Here is a 19,737-nt window from a genome sequence, read left to right as displayed (position 1 = left end):
TGACGAACAACACCGGCACACCTCAGGTATTGTTCTAGGGCCCACTGCTCTACTCACCATATACACATGACATAGCTCAAATATCATCTATAAATTTGCTGATGATACAACCATTGTTGGTAGAATCTCAGGTGGTGACAAGAGGCTGTACACACGAGTGAGATATGCCAGCTAGTGGAGTGGTGCCACAGGAACAACCTGGCATTCAACGTCAGTAAGACAAAAGAGCTGATTGTGGACTTCAGGAAGGGTAAGATGAAGGAACGCATACGATAGAGGGCTCAGAAGTGGAGAGAGTGAGCAGTTTTAAGTTCCTGGGTGTCAAGATCTCTGAGAATCTAACCTGGTCCCAACATATCGATGTAGTTATAAAGAAGGCAAGACAGTGGTTATACTTCTTTTGGAATTTGAAGAGATTTGGCATGTCAGCAAATACACTCAAAAACTTCTATAGTTGTACCGTAGAGAGCATTCTGACAGGCTGCTTTGTGTCTGGTATGGGGGGTGGGGGGGGGTGGTGTTGCTACTATACAGTACCAAAAGAAGCTGCAAAGAATCTAGTCAGCTCCATCTTGAGTATTAGCAAACAAAGTACCCAGGACATCTTCAGAGAGCAGTGTCTCAGAAAGGCAGCGTCTATTATTAAGGACCTCCAGCACCCAGGGCCATGCCCTTTTCTCACTATTACCATCAGGTAGGAGGTACAGAAGCCTGAAGGCACACACTCAGCGATTCAGGAACAGCTTCTTCCCCTCTGCCATCTGATTCCTAAATGGACATTGAATCCATGGACACTACCTCACCTTTTTTAATATACAGTATTTCTGTTTTTGCACTTTATTTTAATCTATTCAATATACGTATACTGTATTTGATTTACTTGTTTATTTATTATTAATATGTTTAGAAACATAGACAACCTACAGCAGAATACAGGCGCTTCGGCCTACAATGCTGTGCTGAACATGTACTTACTTTAGAAATTACCTAGCGTTACCCATAACCCTCTATTTTTCTAAGCTTCATGTACCTATCCAGGAGTCTTAAAAGACCCTGTCATATCCACCTCCTCCACCGTTGCTGGCAGCCCATTCCATGCACTCACCACTCTCTACGTAAAAACGACTTACCCCTGACATCTCCTCTGTACCTACTTCCAAGCAACTTAAAACTGTGTCCTCTCGTGTAAGCCATTTCATCCTTGGGAAAAAGCCTCTGACTATTCACACTATCAATGCCTGTCACCATCTTATACACCTCTATCAGGACACCTCTCATCCTCCACTACTCCAAGGAGAGAAAGCTGAGTTCACTCAACCTATTCTCATAAGGCATGCTCCCCAATCAGAGCAACATTCTTGTAAATCTCCTCTGCACCCTTTCTATGGCTTCCACGTCCTTCCTGTAGTGAGGAGACCAGAACTGAGCACAGTATTCCAAGTGGGGTCTGACCAGGGTCCCATATAGTAGTAACATTACCTCTCGGCTCTTAAACTCAATCCCACAGTTGATGAAGACCAATGGACTGAATGCCTTCTTAACCACAGACTCAAGCTGCACAGCAGCTTTGCGTGTCCTATGGACTCAGATACCAAGATCCCTCTGATCCTCCACACTGCCAAGATTCTTACCATTAAGACTATATTCTGCCATCATATTTGACCTACCAAAATGAGCCACCTCACACTTATCTGGGTTGAACTCCATCTGCCCATTCTCAGCCCAGTTTTGCATCCTATCAATGTCCCGCTGTAACTTCTGACAGCCCTCCACACTATCCACAACACCCCCAACCTTTATGTCATCAGCAAATTTACTAACCCATCCCTCCACTTCTTTATCCAGGTCATTTATAAAAATCAGAAAGAGAAGGGGTCCCAGAACAGATCCCTGAGGCACACCACTGTCATCGACCTCCTTGCAGAATATGACCCATCTACAACCATTCTTTGCTTTATGTGGGCAAGCCAATTCTTGATCCACAAAGCAAGGTCCCCTTGGATCCCATGCCTCCTTACTTTCTCAATAAGCCTTGCATGGGGTACCTTATCAAATGCTTTGCTGAAATCCATATACACAACATGTACTGCTCTTCCTTCATTAATGTGTTTAGTCACATCCTCAAAAAATTCAATCAAGTTTGTAAGGCCTGACCTGCTTTTGACAAAGCCATGCTGACTATTCCTAATCATATTATTCCTCTCCAAATGTTCATAAATCCTGCCTCTCAGGATCTTCTCCATCAACTTCCTAACCACAGAAGTAAGACTCACTGGTGTATAATTTCCTGGGCTATCTCTATGCCCTTTCTTGAATAAGGAAACAGCATCTGCAACCCTCCAATCCCCATTGATGATGCAAAGGTCATCGCTGGAGTCTCAGCAATCTCCTTCCTCACCCCCCACAGTAGCCTGGGGTACATCTCATCTGGTCTCGGTGACTTATCCAACTTGATGCTTCCTAAAAGCTTCAGCACATCCTCTTTCTTGATGTCTATATGCTCAAGCTTTTCAATCTACTGTAAGTCATCTTTACAATTGCCAAGATCCTTTGCTGTAGTGAATACTAAAGCAAAGTATTCATTAAGTGCCTCTGCTATCTCCTTCAGCTTCATACACACTTTTCCACTGTCACACTTGATTGATCCTATTCTCTCACATCTTATCCTCTTGCTCTTCACATACTTGTTGAATGCCTTGGTGTTTTCTTTAATCCTGCTCACCAAGGCCTTCTCATGGGCCCTTCTGGCTCTCCTATCATTACCTAGTTTTTTGAACCTTTCATAAGCTTTACTTCTTGATTAGATTTTCAACAGCCTTTGTTCACCACGGTTCCTGTACCCTACCATCTTTTCCCTGTCTCATTGGAACATATCTATGCAGAACACCACACAAATATCCCCTGAACATTTGCCACGTTTCTGCCGTACATTTCTCTGAGAACATCTTTTCCCAATTAATGCTTCCAATTTCCTGCCTGATTGCTTCATATTTCCCCTTACTCCAGTTAAATGCTTTCCTAACTTACCTGTTCCGATTCCTCTCCAATACTTAAAGGAGATAGAATTGTGATCACTATCTCCAAAATGCTCTCCCACTGAGAGACCTGACACCTGACCAGGTTCATTTCTCAATACCAGATCAAGTACAGCCTCTCCTCTTGTAGACTTATCTGTCTACATATTGTGTCAGGAAACCTTCCTGAACACACTTAACAAACTCCACCCCATCTACACCCCTCGCTCTAGGGAAATGCCAATCAATATTTGGGAAATTAAAATCTCCCACCACAACAAACCTGCTATTATTACACATTTCCAGAATCTGTCTCCCTATCTGCTCCTTGATGTCCCTGTTACTATTGGGTGGTCTATAAAAAACACCCAGTAGTGTTATTGACCCCTTCTTGTTTCTAACTTCCACTCACAGAGACTCAGTAGACAATCCCTCCATGACTTCCTCCTTTTCTGCAGCCATGGCACTATCTCTGATCAGCTGTGCCACGCTCCCGCCTGTTTTGCCTTCCTCCCTGTCCTTTCTGAAACATCTAAAGTCTGGCATTCTAAGTAACCATTCCTGCCCCTGAGCTATCCAAGTCTCTGTAATGGCCACAACATCATAGCTGCAACTACTGATCCATGCTCAAAGCTCATCCGCTTTGTTCACGATGCTTCTTGCATTAAAATAGACACATCTCAAACCATCAGTCTGAGGCATCTCTTCTCTATCACCTACCTATCCTCCCTCTCGCACTGTCTCCGTTTTCTGTATATGTGAGCCAACCGCCCCTTCTTCCATCATTTCAGTTCAGTTCCCTGCCCCCAGCAATTCTATTTTAAACCCTCCCCAATAGCCTTAGCTACCTCCCTGTCAGGATATTGGACTCCCTCAGATTCAAGTGCAATTTTATTTTTTTTCGTCTTGTCTAAGATGTGTATTGCATTGAGCTACTGCTAAGTTAACAAGATTCACATCACATACCGGTGATAATAAACCTGATTCTGATATATAGTACATATATGTCACAATATACAACCTGGAGGTTCATTTTCTAGCAAGTATCCTCAATAAACCAACTTGGGCATTGAACCAGAGTGCAAAAGACAATAAACTACAAATCCAAAAAGAAAGATAAATAAATAAACAATAAATATCAAGAACTTGAGATGCAGAGTCCTTGAAAGTGAGTCCATAGGTTGTGTAGATGTGCTCAATAGTGGGGAGGGCTTTACCCATGATAGATTGGGTTATATCCACTACTTTTTGTTGGACTTTCTGTTCAAGGGCAGCCAGTCAATATGCTCTCCACTACACATAGAGAAGTTTGTTGACATTTGCAACTTAAAACTTTGCAACTGCTAAGGAAGTAGAGACTCTGCCATGCTTTTTTCTTAACTTTATTTGCGTGCTGGGCCAAGGACAGGTCCTCCAAAATGATAACACAGTGCAATTTAAAGTTGCTGACCCTCTCCACCTCTGATCGTGCTATGAGCACTGGCTCCAGAGCCTCTGGTTTCTTCCTCTTGAAGTCAAATAATCAGTGCCTTTGTTTAGCTGACATTGAGTAAAAGGTTGTTGTTATGGCACCACTCAGCTAGATTTTCAGTCTCCCTCCTATATGTTGATTCGTCACCACCTATGATTTGGCCTACAGTAGTGGTGTCATCAGCAAACTTGAATAAGGCATTGGAGCTGTGTTAGCAACACAGTCGTAAGTGTAAAGTGAGTAGAGCAGGGAGCTAGGCACACTTCCATCAGATTTATGATTGCAAAATATAAACACCCTGCCACATTGAGCTTTGTTATTTTCATTGATATAAAGATAAGGTTATTCATGATTTCAGCCAAGATGCCATCTTGGTGCATTTAAATCATATCCTTGTTTATTGAGAATCCTACTTCTATAATTTATATGTACACATTTTTACCATAAACATATATGTTACACAAATGAGGAAGAAAATAATAGTACCTGACTTCCTCTTTATTATGAATGTGGTTGTACACTTATTTTAAAATTTCCTCATTTAACTTGGTTCTGGTGTTTGTGCAGCAAACTTCTGTTGTTTCCAGCTTAAGCCTTTTTTAAAGAAATATTTTTTGCTGTCATCTAACTCAATTATTGCTCCTTGTAATTAGGTCTGATTTATACATATACACAGGTTTCCCCATGAAACTAACCACCTGTGACCCAGAAGTATTGACTCTAGATTTATTCCGTCATTGGTAATACCATGTGCTGAACGTAGCATTTTTCATCCTTCCTCTACTGCAGTGCATTGACAAGGATGATATCTGGGTCATTTTTGCACTTGTCCTCATCACCACAGGACTTCCGACAGATGTTCTTCCAGTTATTTCCCTTTCCCTAATGTGCTGTTTAAACGTATCTTGTAATTGTGCTGCTCACACATTTTTAGTTCTGCTGATACATAATGGTATAAATATGCAGTTTTAATTCTGGCCTATTCGTTTGGAGAAAAATAATTGGAAAATACATCTTGAGGCAATTTGTTTTTCAAGAAAGAATCCTGATTTGGAAGCTAAGTTCATATTAATTTATTAAGTTTTAATCACTTATTTGATATATTAAGTTTACTTCCTCACATTCTTTATAGCTGCTTTTATGATGACCAATGACCAATGTGGAAGTGTTAAGAATTAAGGTCTGGAAGTCATCTGATATTATTGTAGTTAGAGAAAGAGGTTGCTGAGGAGTGAACCTGAGAAGCATTTTACAGCTAATAGTCTCAATTACCTGTTACAGTCTCAATCCTGGCCCTGGCTGCATCAATTTCACCATGGATGTCCAGTCCATACATATTTCTATCCCCCCATCAAGAAGGCCTTAAAGCTTTCCTTTTCTTTCTCAATAAAAGAACCAACCAGTTCCCCTCCACTACCATCCTCCTCACTAGTCCTCACCCTCAACAATTTTTCTTTGGCTCCAACTATGTCTGCCTGTTCATTGGCTATGCAGAACAGTCCATGTTTCAAGCCTTCACCAGTAATGCTCCCCACCTCTCCTTCCGGTACGTTGACAACTGCATTGGTGCAGCTTCGTGCACCTGTACAGAGCTCATTAGTTTCATCAACTTAGCCTCTAACTTTCACCCTACCCTTAAATTCACCTGGTCCATTTCTAACACCTCCCTCCCCTTTCTCAATTTTTCTGTCTCCATCACTAGAGACAAGCTGTCGACCAACATCTTTTATGAACCTACCTATTCTCACATACACTACCTATCTTGACTATACCTCTTCCTACCCTGTCTCACATAAAAATGCAGTTCCCCTTTCTCAGTTCCTTTGTCTTTGCTGCAGCTGTTCCTAGGATGCAACTGTCCTTTCCAGGATATCAAAGATTCCCATCTCCTTCAAAGAGTGTACCTTCACTACCTCCACTATTAATGCTGCACTCTCCCACATCTCCACCATTTCCCGGACATCCGAGCTCACCCCATCTTCCTGCCGCCCTAACAGTGATTGAGTTCCTCACGTCCTTACCTACATCCCATGAACCTCCACATCCAACACATCAATCTCCGCAACTTCTGCCATCTCCAAAGGGATCCTACCACCAAACACATCTTTACCTTCCCCCCTCCCCACCGCCTGCACTCCCTCAACTTTCCCTCCATCATTCCCTTGTTCATTCATCCCTCCCCACTAATCTCCCTCCTGGCACTTATCCCTGCAAGCGACCAGAGTGCTAAACCTACCCATTCACCTCTTCCCTCATCTCCGTTCAGGGCCCCAAACAGTTGCCAGGTGAGCCAACAATTGTCCTGCGAATCTGCTGGGGTTGTTTGTTGTGTCCGGTGTTCCAATGCGGCCTCCTCCGCATTGATGACACTTGTAAATTTGGGAACTGCTTCATTGACTGGCTGCACGTATTCTGCCAAAGGAGGAACTTCCCAAAGGCCAAATATTTTAATTCCAATTCCCATTTCTGTCCTCATGTGTTAGTCCCTCGGGATGGAGGAGCAATACCTTATGGTCTGTCTGGGTAGCCTCCAACCTGATGGCATGAATATTGATTTCTCCTTATGGTTATATAAAAAATCCCTCCCCCGACCCCCCTTCTATTACCCACTCTGGCCTCTTACCTCTTCTCACCTGCCTATCACCTCCCCCTGGATTCCCCCCTCCTATTCTTACTCCAATGATCCAGTCTCCTCTCCTATCAGATTTTTCCTCTTCAGCTTTCCCACCCGCTTGACTTCGCCCATCACCTTCGAGCTACGCTGCCTCCCTCCCCCTACCTTTTTCTTGCCTTGCGTCTTCCCCTTTCCAGTCCTGAAGAAGGGTCTCGGCCCAAAGCGTCGACTATTTATTAGTTTCCATAGATTCTGCCTGTCCTGCCGAGTTCCTCCATCATTTTGTGTGTGTTCATAAAAATTTAGAGCTAGGAAATTGTATATATCTCTGTTCACAATTTGCAATTGTGAAGGATAACCATCCTTCTGTTAAGAAATGTATGGCCTGGCATGCCACTAGATCACAAATCCTCAGTTGAAGCTTGGCAAAAATGAATGTTCTTGATTGCTATTACACTTACCAGTGAAGGTGCTAACATGTAATTAAGTGATGATGGAATTTACATCAGCTACCATACTCTGATGATGCTAGTATGCAATACTGAGGCTAGATGGCTAGCAGAATCTGTACAATGTAATCCTACAGGAACTACTCACTTGAGAGGACCAGGCAGTTAGAGAGACTTCATTCATGGAGTGTTTTGAGAACGATCGAGACCAAAGAGCATGATATTCCTTGGAGGATGTTTATTCAGCTCGCCTTATATTTTTCAGGGCACCACTGCATTATGCTGCTGCCAACTGCAACTATCAATGCTTGTTTGCTCTTGTGGGATCTGGAGCCAGTGTAAATGATCTTGATGAAAGAGGTTGTACACCACTTCACTATGCAGCAGCATCAGACACAGATGGAAAGTAAGTCATTTTGAATCATTTGGGAAAGTTTGGTAGATTAATGGTGTGGCTTGTTATAGATTGATCTTAATTTAAATGCCGTGGTATCTAAAGAAAAGCATTCTAAAAAAAATGCTGCAGTCTAAAGAATTATAGCATTTTGCAGCATGTCGTTCAGGCAGTTTCAAGTACAGTGATAGCAAGAATGTGCTCAGTTGTGATTTTCATTTCCTTTTCTACAGTGTTATAAAGGTTGGTTACTTCATGGGGGTATTTTCCTCTTTGGAACCATCCTTCCTTCATTTCATTGCTAACTTTGTGAAGAATCCACCCACTTCCTCTTTTTCACTTACCTTTTTCGTAGAGTCACATTGCAGCAAAACAGCCATTCTACCCAACTGGTCCATGTCAATCAAGATGCCCTTCCAAGATCATGCCATTTACCAGTATTTGGCCCATAAGTGTTCCAAACTATTCCTATACATGTACTTCTCCAACTGTCTTTTAACCAACTTTTTATTGTACTTTTCTCAACCACTGTTACTGGAAACTTATTCCACCCTCTGTGTAATGGAAGTTTCCTCTCAAGTTCCCATTAAAACTTTCACCTTTTGTCATAAACCTATGCCCACTAGTTCACTAATCATGGAACGAAGACTGAGTGCATTCACCCTATCTATGTCCCTCATGATTTTATATAATGCTCCAAGGAATGTCAGTCCTAGCTTGTCCAATCTCCCCCTATAACCCAGTCACTTGAGTCGCCACCTTGTAAATCTTCTCTGCACTCTTTCCATTTTTATAACATCTTTCTCATTGTAGGGTTACAAAAGCTGAACATAATACTCAAGGGTGACCTCATCAGTGTCTCGTACAACCCCATCGTGACCTTCCAATGCCCTGAAGATCAGCATATCAAAAGCCTTCTTCTGTACCCTGTGTAACTACACTTTAAGAGAACCATAGGTTTGAATTCCAAGGTCCCTCTCTGGTCTACAACGCTCTACAGCAGTCTGCAATTCACTATGAAAGTCCTACAATAATTTGTCTTCCCAACATACAACACCTCGTACTTACAGTATCTCCATTTGCCCTTCCTCATTCCACTTACAGATTTGATTGAGATTACCCTGTAACCAACCTCCTTCATTGTCCACTATCTCACCTATTTTAGTGGTATCTACAGACTTACTTAGTGCTTGTAATTTTTTATCCACATCATTGATATTGATGACAAACAACAATGGGTCTAACACTGCCCACTGAGGCAAAATACTAGCTATACACCTCCAGCCTGATAAACAGCTTTCCTCCTTCACCCTCTGCATCCTACTGTCAAGCCAATTACGTATCCAGTTAACCCACTCTCCCTGGATTCCATACATAGTTTCCAAGTGCTGATAATGCCATCTGCTGCCATACAAATGCATGGAAAATGTATTTTTACTGAATTTGTTAACATCTTTGAACCTGGCTAAAATATTGCTTGTACACTTGTATTTAATTATCACCTTGTAACTTTATAATGCGAAATATAATGCAAGCAGCTCTGATGGAAATCGTCAGATTTTTCCGTTTTAGACTGCTACAGCTGAAATCCACCAGCTATAGCCATGGACAATATAGTAAGTAACATTGTTTTAAGGTGTATAAAAAAAATTATCACTGCTCAAAGTCAAGGAATTTCAGTCAGCAACCTCTAGTTGCAAGTGTGGTTCTCCTTTAAGATATCAGGAGAGTGGATGCCATGCTGGATTAAAAGATCTTTTAAGGAGGATAGGGTTCTGACTTCCACGACTGACTATTCCACTGGCAAACATACGTACATTCTCTGATAAATAAAACTGAAAATCTCAGAGCAGGATTGTTGTACCAGAGAGATGCTAGGGATTGCTGTGTTTTTTGTTTTACGAAAACTTGGATATCCCCGGCCATTCCAGATGCAATGATACAGCTCGCTGGCTTCACAATTCATCGCCAAGATAGTACTGCTGAATCTTTCAAAGACAGCAACAATCTGGCACTCAACGTAAGTAAGACAAAGGAGCTCTTTGTGGACTTCAAGAAAGGCAAGACGAAGGGTCACATACCAATCCTCTTAGAGGGATCAGAAGTGGAGAGAGTGAGCAGCTTCAAGTTCCTGGGTGTCACCTGGTCTAAGGATCTAACCTGGTCCCAACTTATTGATGTATTTATAAAGAAGGCAAGACAGCGGCTATGCTTCATTGGGAGTTTGAAGAGATTTGGCATGTCAACAAATATTCTCAAAAACTTATACAGTTGTGCTGTGGAGAGCATGCTGACAGGCTGCATCACTGTCTGGTATGGAGGGGCTACTGCACAGGACCGAAAGAAGCTGCAGAAGGATGTAGATCTAGTTGGCTCTGTCTTGGGCACTAGCCTACAAAGTGCCCAGGACATCTTCAGAGAGTGGTTTTCTCAGAAAGGCAGCGTCCATTATTAAGGACCTCCAGCACCCAGGGCATGCCCTTTTTTCACTGTTACCATCAGGTAAGAGGTACAGAAGCCTGAAAGCACACACTCAGCGATTCAGAAACAGCTTCTTCCCCTCCGCCATTCGATTCCTAAATGGACATTGAAGCTTTGGACACTACCTCACTTTTTAAAAAAAATATACAGTATTTCTGTTTTTGCACGTTTTTTTAATCTATTCATTATACGTAATTGATTTACTTGTTTATTTATTTATGTTTCCTCTGCTGGATTATGTATTGCATTGAACTGCTGCTGCTAAGTTAACAAATTTCACATCACATGCTGGTGACATAAACCTGATTATGAGGAGGTGGAGTATTCTTCAGGATTAACTCCATGTGGTGTACTAAAATTGCTGTTCTGTCCCAGTCCTGCTCATCCGACCTGGAACGTCTCACGACGAAATGTTGTCGATTTTGTCTGCCATGGGAGTTTTCAGCCATCATTTTGGTAGCGATTTACGTTCTATCTTAGGCTCTAGATGAACTAAGCGACGTAATCGACAGAGATGAAACAGCGCACCCTGAGGTATTTTATCCAAACCAGCTTGGAAAGGTCTAAATGATTATTATCAACATATCACTTGTGGAAACAGAGGAGCCAACACATGGAACCACTGTTACACTACTATCAAGAACACTCAACATGCCATCCCATGCTCACGCTTTGGAAAGTCTGATCACTTGGCTGTACCTCTACTCCTTGAGTATAAGCAAAGACTGAAGACCACAGCACCTGTAGTATGAACAAAGGAGGTGCAGGAGCTACTTACAGGACTGCTTTGTGTCAGTGGACTGGACTGTATTCAGGTATTCATCTTAGAATCCGAATGAGTATGCCACAGTTATCTCTGACTTCATTAAAAGCTGTGTGGTTTAGTGTGTGCCTACAAAAATACACTGTACAAATCAAAAGACATGGATGAACCAGGAAACTCATACTCTGCTGAAGGCTAGATCTGTGGAATTTAAGTCTGGTAATCCAGGACTATACAAGTAGGCCAGGTACAACACGGAGGACTATATCAAGAGCAAAGGAACAATTCCAATCGAGATTAGAGGCAGAATCGGATGCACATCAACTCTGGCAGGATTTGCAGGCTATTACTTCCTACTGAATGGCAGTGATGCTTTACTCCCAGATGAGATCAGTATCTTTTATGTATGCTTTCAAAGGGAAAATAAAACTCCAGCTATGAAGATCCCTGCAGCACCCGGTGACCCTGAGATCTCTGTCTCGGAGGCTGACGTCAGACCTACTGCAATTTGCCTGTTCCCACACTAGGTCTACAGTGGATGCGATCTCTTTGGCTCTTCATGCAGCCTTGGATCATCTGGACAATAGTAAAACTTATGTCAGGCTGGTGTTATTGACCACAGCTCAACATTTAACACAATCATTGTTATCGGTCTGATAAATAACAAGCAGGATAGACAAAAGAAAATCAGTTGATGGTGTGTATTTGGATTTTCAGAAGGCCTTTGAACAAGATGCCACACGTGAGGCTGCTTAACAAGCTATGAGCCCATGGTATTACAGGGAAGATTCTAGCATGGATAAAGCAGTGACTGACTGGCAAGAGGCAAAGAGTGGGAATAAAGGGAGCCTTTTCTGGTTGGTTGCCAGCCAGTGACCAGTGGTGTTCCACATGGGTCTGTGTTGTAACAGATTCTTTTTATATTACATGTCAATTATTTGGATGATGGAATTGATGGTTTTGTTGCGAGGTTTGCAGACGATATGAAGGTAAGTGGAGGGCAGGTAGTTTTGAGGAAGTAGAAAGGCTACAGAAGGACATACAGTTTAAGAGCATAGACTAAGAAGTAGAAGGTGGAATACAGTGTCGGGAAGTATATGGTCATGTACTTTGGTAGAAGAATTGAAAAGGTTGACTATTTTGCAAATGGAGAAAAAATACAATAAACTCAGGCACAAAGGGACTTGGGGGTGAAAGGATGTAATGTTTAGACTTTATAACACCATGTAACACTATGGTCCTGAAAAAACTTTGTCTCATTTTTACTATGTACTGTACCAGCAGTTATGATCAAAATGACAATAAAAAGTGACTTGACTTGACTTGAAATAAAGCACTGGTGAGGCCTTACTTGGAGTATTTAGGCCCCTTATCTTAGTAAGCATGTGCTGAAACTGGTGAGGGTGCAAAAGTGGTTCACAAAAATGATTCCAGGAATAAATGGCTTGTTATATGAAAGGCGTTTGATGGCTCTGGGCTTGATGGAGTGGATGTGGAGAGGATGTTTCCAATGGTAGGAGAGTCTTAGACCAGAGGACACAGCCTCAGAATAAATGGGTGTCCTTTTCAAATGGAGATGAGGAGGAATTTCTTCATCCAGAGAGTGGTGAATCTGGAATTCTTTACCACAGGCAGCTTTGGAGGCCAAGTCTTTATGTACATTTAATGCAGAGGTTGATAGATTCTTGATTGGTAAGGATATGAAGAGAAGACAGGAGATTGGGGCTGAAAAGACAATTGGAACAGCCATGCTGAAATGGCGGAGCAGACTCAATAGGCCAAATAACCCAAAGCTGCTCCTATATCTTACGGTTTTATGGTCTTACAACAAAAAAGCCTCCAAACCCTGGGTCTCTAACTCAGTCAGTAACAGGATCCTTGTTTCCTCACACCACAGTCTGTACAGATTTGGAAATAACATCTCCACCATGCCGATAATCAGTATTGGTGCACCTCAAAGATGTGTACTTTCCTCATTGCTCTACTCTTTCTACACCCATTGTGGCACAACTGTTGGCAGAATTACAGATGATGATGAGAAGTGTATGGGAGTGAGTTATATCAGCTAGTTGAGAGGTGTTGCAGCAACAACCTTGCACTCAACATCAGTAAAGCCAAAGAATTGATTGTGGACTTCAGAAAGGGTAACATGAGGAAACATATATCAGTCCTCAGAGAAATCAGAAGTGTAATGGTGAGCAGTTTAGTGTTTCTGACTGTCAACATCTCTGAGGGTCTATCCTGGGCCCAGCATATCGACGCAGTTATGAAGAAGGCATGACGGTAGCTATATTTCATTGGGAGTTTGAAGAGATTTGGTATGTCACCAAAGATATTTGCAAATTTTTACATGTGTACCGTGGAGAGCACTCTAACTGGCTGCATTGCTGTCTGGTTTGGGTTGGTTGGTCACTGCATAAGATCGAAATAAGCTGTTGTAAATTGTGTTGTGAACTTGGTCAGCTACATCATAAACACTAGCCTCTTCAGCATCCACGACATCTTCAAGAAGCAATGCCTCAAAAAGGTGGTCTCCATCATTAAGGACCCCCTCACCTAGGAAATGCCCTCTTCTCATTACTACCATCAGGAAGATCGTACAGGAGCCTGAAGGCACACACTCAATGATTCAGGAACAGCATCTTCCTTTCTGCCATCAGGTATCTGAATGGACATTGAACCCATGAACACTACCTCATACTTTTTCAGCTTTTTGCATTACTTGTTTACTGTCTACCAGTGATATTAAACCTGATTCTGATTATTTTCAGTTTTTCTTAATGGATGCAGGCAAGGCAGTGATTCCCTTATAATTTTAAGCTTTCTGATGTTTTATGTTTGTAATATGATTTAGTACTTAAATAAAAAGCCTGCCTTATCAACTGTGAGTAAATACAGTAACATTTCATTTTCTGCCTTGGTACATTGGGGTACTTTTACTATTATATCATGGACTGAAAGGACACAAATTATTCTCGTTAATTGTTCGTTAATAAATCAAATACAGAATGCTAGCTGTCACGTGCATATTAATGTTCAATCTGACAAATGTAGCTAAAGTCTAATAGGTTTATTTATATTTGTTGGAATATAGGGCTATTTGTGCTTTTCCATATTAATGCTGACTAAATCAAATGTTTCTTAATGCATTGAGGTGTTAAATCAGTAGCAGAAATCATTAGCCTCACAGGTTTGTATTAGTTTGCCAGGAAGTTTATACACTGTTTCAAAACAATATAATCTTTCAATGTTTACATACATTTGTAAACAACACATTTACTTTCTACCCATATTCTTAATATGGAGTTTAAAATATTGTATTTGTCCGCACCCCAGCTCATCATATGCTGAGTAAAGCAAAAATTCTCTCGCATTTATATTTTGGGGAATACGCATTTCATAACTTCAATACCTACAATCAAAAAATGGCACAATAGCTATCTTTGACATCATGCCTATGAAAGTTAGTAATTCTGATACAAAGAGTGCTACTGTTCACCCTGATCAGCACTGTAGCCAGAGAATAAACAATTAATTCCATTACTTTCCACCTATTATGCAGACTTTCCAGGAATAAAAGAAGGAATTTAAATCAAGTCATTTCTGTACTAGGCTTGAATTTATTTAATAATATTGAAGTTTGGTTTTCTGTGATTTACTAGTTGACTAGGTTATACTACTTTATATATTTACTTTCTAAGCATAATTTTTGAGTAGATGGAGGAAAGATGTAGATAATATAATTTTATTATGCTCACATAACCTTTCCTGTTTTTGAACTTCCTCGCTCTCATTGTAAAGATTTTCTTGTCTGCTTCTTTGATTTTCATTTATGTATGCAGGCATGCTTCTTAATTGAAGAATTTTTCAAAATTATATGTACTAATTGTATCTACATTATGACAATAGTGAATTGATTATTTACATTTTGCTTCTGTTGAAAGTGATTTTGTTTTTAATATTTTAAATCAGTTTCAGTTTATCATGTTATTTGGTTATAAGAATAAAAAAAAGATGTAAGCCATAGAACTCGTCAAGCTTACTCTGCATTTCCTTAAAATCATTGCTAATCTTTAACCTCCTGCATTTTCCACACAAATTCCCATTCATTGATCCCTTTGTATTTAAAAATCTATTGATCTCTACCTTAATTACATTTAGTGACCTTGCCTCCGTTGCTTTCTTGAGTAGAGAATTCTAAAAATTCCAAGTCTCTGGGTGATGTAATTTTCTCCTCACCTTTGTCCTGAGTGGCCATAATTTGAGACTATGATGCTTGGTTCTTCGTAATGCTGTCAAGGGAAATGGAACTCCCTCTACCAGTTTAGTCAATTGTATGTGTGTAGATGAGATTACAGCACTTCAGTTTGGAAATAGCTAACATTTTCTTGCCTGGCCCGGTGCTGTTTTTTGTAACTCACAAACTTAAGAACTAATTGAAAGGAAAACAAGAGAGCTGGGAAATAAGTTGTGTTCTTCATTTTTACTTAAGGAGAGGCACACAAGTATTGCATGGTAGTGTCATGATGTATGCAATTCATGTGTTTTATACATAAAGCCATAATGAATTATTTAAACAACAAAGAAACAATCAAACAGTGTATTTACAATATTACTCAAATACCACTATAATATTAAATGCACAACACTCCTCCCTGCTTAGCTATTAACTCCAACTCGATGTAGAATGCATCTCAACTACATGCACAATATACTATATCATACAACTACTGTACGGATAGCCACAGCATAGTAAATTTTTTAATTGTCCCATTTAAGCTTAAAGATTTAATCGTTGTGAAGGATTTCTTATTCTTGTGGGATAATATCTTTCTTGAGAAGGGGAGTCACTCTGCTTGGCAGGTGAGACTTGTGAAAACAATCTCAGGTTCTGGGGCCTTCTCTGTGGTAGTTGTGGGATTTGACTCTGAAGCTGCAGGAAGTGGTTCTAACAGCTCTGAACCTTCTTCTCCTTTTCTTGGCTTTTCTCTCTGGATCTACTTTGATCCTCTTTGTTTTCCTTTATGTAACGACTAGGATGTGCATCTTGATCTTGGGAGGTTGCATTTAGTTCACTGGATTGTTCTCTTATTTATCCTTCTATTGCTCCCTTTATGATCTGATATCTCCTCTTGGTTTTCTCATCCATAAAGTCGTCTGATGAATCGTCTATTTTCATATCTTCATTGACTCCTACCTTTGGCCTTCCATTCATCCAGCTGGGCTTTGGCCTTCACATCTACTTTTACAAACAGCTTTTTGCTTCTACTTGAAGTTCATGCAATAGCCTTAACACATGCAGAGTAGATTCTGGTTCTTTATACTCACACAGCTGAGTGCTTGCAACTTTTCTGAAGCTCCTCGAACTCTCTTCCAAGCCACATTTCACAAGTAACTGCCTGATGAACATATCAGAAGCTCTCTAGATATGTTGTCAGACCTCTGCTTTCATCACTTTCATGATTCCTCTCAGCAGCATGCTCCCTCTTTAGTCCAATATACTTTACAAACAGATGTATAGAAGTTAGCACCAACATCTGTTGCTCTCTGGGTGATGGTTCATGGTGTACATCATGAAGACAGTTGTGGCATCAACCAGTCCCTTTCACAATTTGGTTTCAGTTAACTCTCTTGCAGCGGATGCCATATGTAACTGGTGAATGGATCTCCAATGAAATTGTAGTTCCCCCACATTCCCCCACAATGCTCACCCTCCTCTTTTTTTTAACATACAAGCTCAATGGGGTTTAGTGGTTTTTGTATTGCACTATCATGAATGCCATTCCCACAGGAGTTGTCTTTTCTCTAGTATAAGTTCTTAGTTGGATATCTGCCAGCTTGAATTCAGTATCTTTGAAATGCCATTCAAACTGATTTTGTGGATTGACTGAAACAGCTGAACCAGTGTCCAATTCCATTGTAATTAATTTGTTGTTCATTTGTGGTGTATTGCTTGTTTATTGTTAGTGTTCACATTGTAAATCTCAAGGCTAGCCAGTCGATGTCTCTCATCATTATCAGATTTTTCATCAACGGTTTGCAGATTAGTGCTCTTTTTGAAACTACAACTTGACATTTAATTTTTTCACTTTGTGCCATCCATTTATTTTTGTCTACCTTACATGCTCTTAGTATGTGTCCTTCTTTGTTGCATTTTATGCAAGTTTTGCCTTTAAATCTGCATTGGTCTGCTGAATGTGAGCCCCTACCACAACGGTGACACAAGTTGTTTGGCCAGGCTGATTTCTGTTTAGACATTGCAGTTCTGTTCACTCTCACTTTCATTCCTGACTGCAACTCAATTGTGTCTCTGTGTGCTGTTTCCATTGATATAGCCATTTCAACTGCCTTTTTAAATGTAACATGTGCTTCAGTTAAGAGTAGTTTTTGAATGCTTTCTTGTAATATCCCACAAACTAAAAATCTCCAAGTGAATCATTAAGTTAATTTACCAAACTGGCAATGCTCAATCTCTTCGATCAGCCATGTATGTTGAATAGGAAGCCCCCCTACCCCACCTTTTGATTCCATTTATGAAACCTAAAACATGGTGCAATCAACAGTTGTTTTGGTTCTAAATGTTCCTGCATTACTTTGTCGATATCAGCAAAGCTCATTTCTGTTGGTTTACTTGGAGCAGTCAGACTCCTATTCAAACTGTGTGCCTTTTAATCCGATGCACTCAGCAAAATTGACAGTTTCTTCTCATTGGCTACTTAACTCAATTATTTCTCTTTCTCCTGTCTGAAGAACATGCGCAGTGACTCTTTTTTTAACTCGTGTTTTAAGAATATAAGAAATAGGAGCAGGAGTAGGCCATCTGGCCTGTTGAACCTGCTCTGCCATTCAATAAGATCATGGCTGCTCTGGGCATAGACTCATCTCCACATACCTGCCTTTTCCCCATAACCCTTAATTCCCAACTATCCAAAAATTGATCCAACCTTGTCTTAAATATATTTACTGAGGTACCCTCCACTACTTCATTGGGCAGAGAATTCCACAGATTCACCACTCCTGGGAAAAGCAGTCCCTCCTCATCTCTGTCCTAAATCTACTCCCCTGAATCTTGAGGCCATGTCCCCTACTTCTAGTCTCACTTACCAATGCAAACAACTTTAATGCCTCAATCTTAGTTATCCCTTTCATAATTTTATATGCTTCTATAAGATTTCCTCTCATTCTTCTGAAATCCAGTGAGTACAGTCACAAGCGACTCAATCTCTCTTCATAGTCTAACCCCCTAATCTCTGGAATCAACCTGGTGAACCTCCTCTGCACTGCCTCCAAAGCCATTATATCCTTCTTCAAATAAGGAGACCAGAACTGCACATAGTACTCCAGGTGTGGCCTCATCAGTACCCTATACGGTTGCTGCATAACCTCCCTGCTCTTAAATACAGTCCCTTTAGCAATGAAGGCCAACATTCTGTTTGCCTTCCTGAAAGCCTGCTGCACCTGCAAATCAACCTTTTGTGATTCATGCACAAGCACTCCCAAGTCCCTCTGCACAGCAGCATGCTGCAATTATTTATCATTTAAATAATGATCTGCTCTTTCATTTTTTCCTTCCAAAGTGGATGATCTTGCATTTATCAGCATTGTACTCTATCTGCCAGACCCTTGCCCACTCACTTAACCTATCTATATCTTTCTGCAGACTCTTTGTATCTTCTGCACAATTTGCTTTTCCACTCAATTTAGTGTCATCAGCAAATTGAGAAGTCCCCTCTTCCAGAATATATATCGTGAACAATTGCGGACCTAGCACTGATCCCTGCGGCACACCGCTCACCACTGATTGCCAATCAGAGTGACATTCGTGTATCACACTCACTGCTTTCTATTAGTTAACCTATCCTCTATCCGTACTAATACAGCACCCACAACTCTGTGAATCCTTATCTTATGGATAAGTCTTTTATGTGGCACCTTATCAAACGCCTTCTGGAAATCCAAGAAAATAATGTCCATCTGTTCCCCTCTATCTACTGCACTTGTTAAATCCTCAAAGAACTCCAGTAAGTTTGTCAAACAGGGCGTGTCTTTGCTGGATCCATGCTATGTCTGCCTGATACTCACTATTTCTTCCTTAATGATAGCTTCAAGCATTTTCCCAACTACAGATGTTAAACTAACTGGCCCATTGTTACCTGTCTTTTGCCTACATCCTTTTTTGAACAGTGACGTGACATTCGCTGTCTTCCAATCTGCTGGGATCTGCACAAAGTTCAGAGAACTTTGGTAAATCATCACCAAAGCCTTTACTATAACTTCTGCTATTTCTTTCAGTACCCTGGGATGCGTACCATCCGGACCAGGGGACTTCTTTATCTTCAGGCCCACAGTTCTGCTGAAGGGTCTCAGCATGAAATGTCAACTGTACTCTTTTCCAAAGATGTTGCCTGGCCTACTGAGTTCCTCCAGCATTTTGTGTGTGTTGATTGCATTCTTTGATGGGAATGAGGGTGAGAGGTGGTACTTTGAACATTTATTGTGGCTTAGTAAAGGAAGTTCTTCCAAAGATTCTTGGCAGTATTTGTAAAAAAAA

At 40.8% G+C, this 19,737-nt stretch overlaps 1 protein-coding gene across 3 annotated transcripts in view; it reads left to right on the top strand.

The window, feature by feature from the left end:
* Positions 1–19,737, top strand: part of ankrd28b (ankyrin repeat domain 28b) — a 200,761-nt gene that overhangs the window by 142,793 nt on the left and 38,231 nt on the right. For all 3 annotated transcript variants that reach the window (XM_073054413.1, XM_073054412.1, XM_073054411.1), the window contains one exon: positions 7,814–7,954. In XM_073054413.1, the coding sequence (XP_072910514.1) occupies positions 7,814–7,954 (141 nt within the window). The remainder of the gene's footprint in view (positions 1–7,813; positions 7,955–19,737) is intronic.

Source organism: Hemitrygon akajei, chromosome 8, assembly GCF_048418815.1.
Source record: "Hemitrygon akajei chromosome 8, sHemAka1.3, whole genome shotgun sequence".
Classification (NCBI taxonomy): domain Eukaryota; kingdom Metazoa; phylum Chordata; class Chondrichthyes; order Myliobatiformes; family Dasyatidae; genus Hemitrygon; species Hemitrygon akajei.
This window is presented reverse-complemented; position numbering and strand designations above follow the sequence as displayed.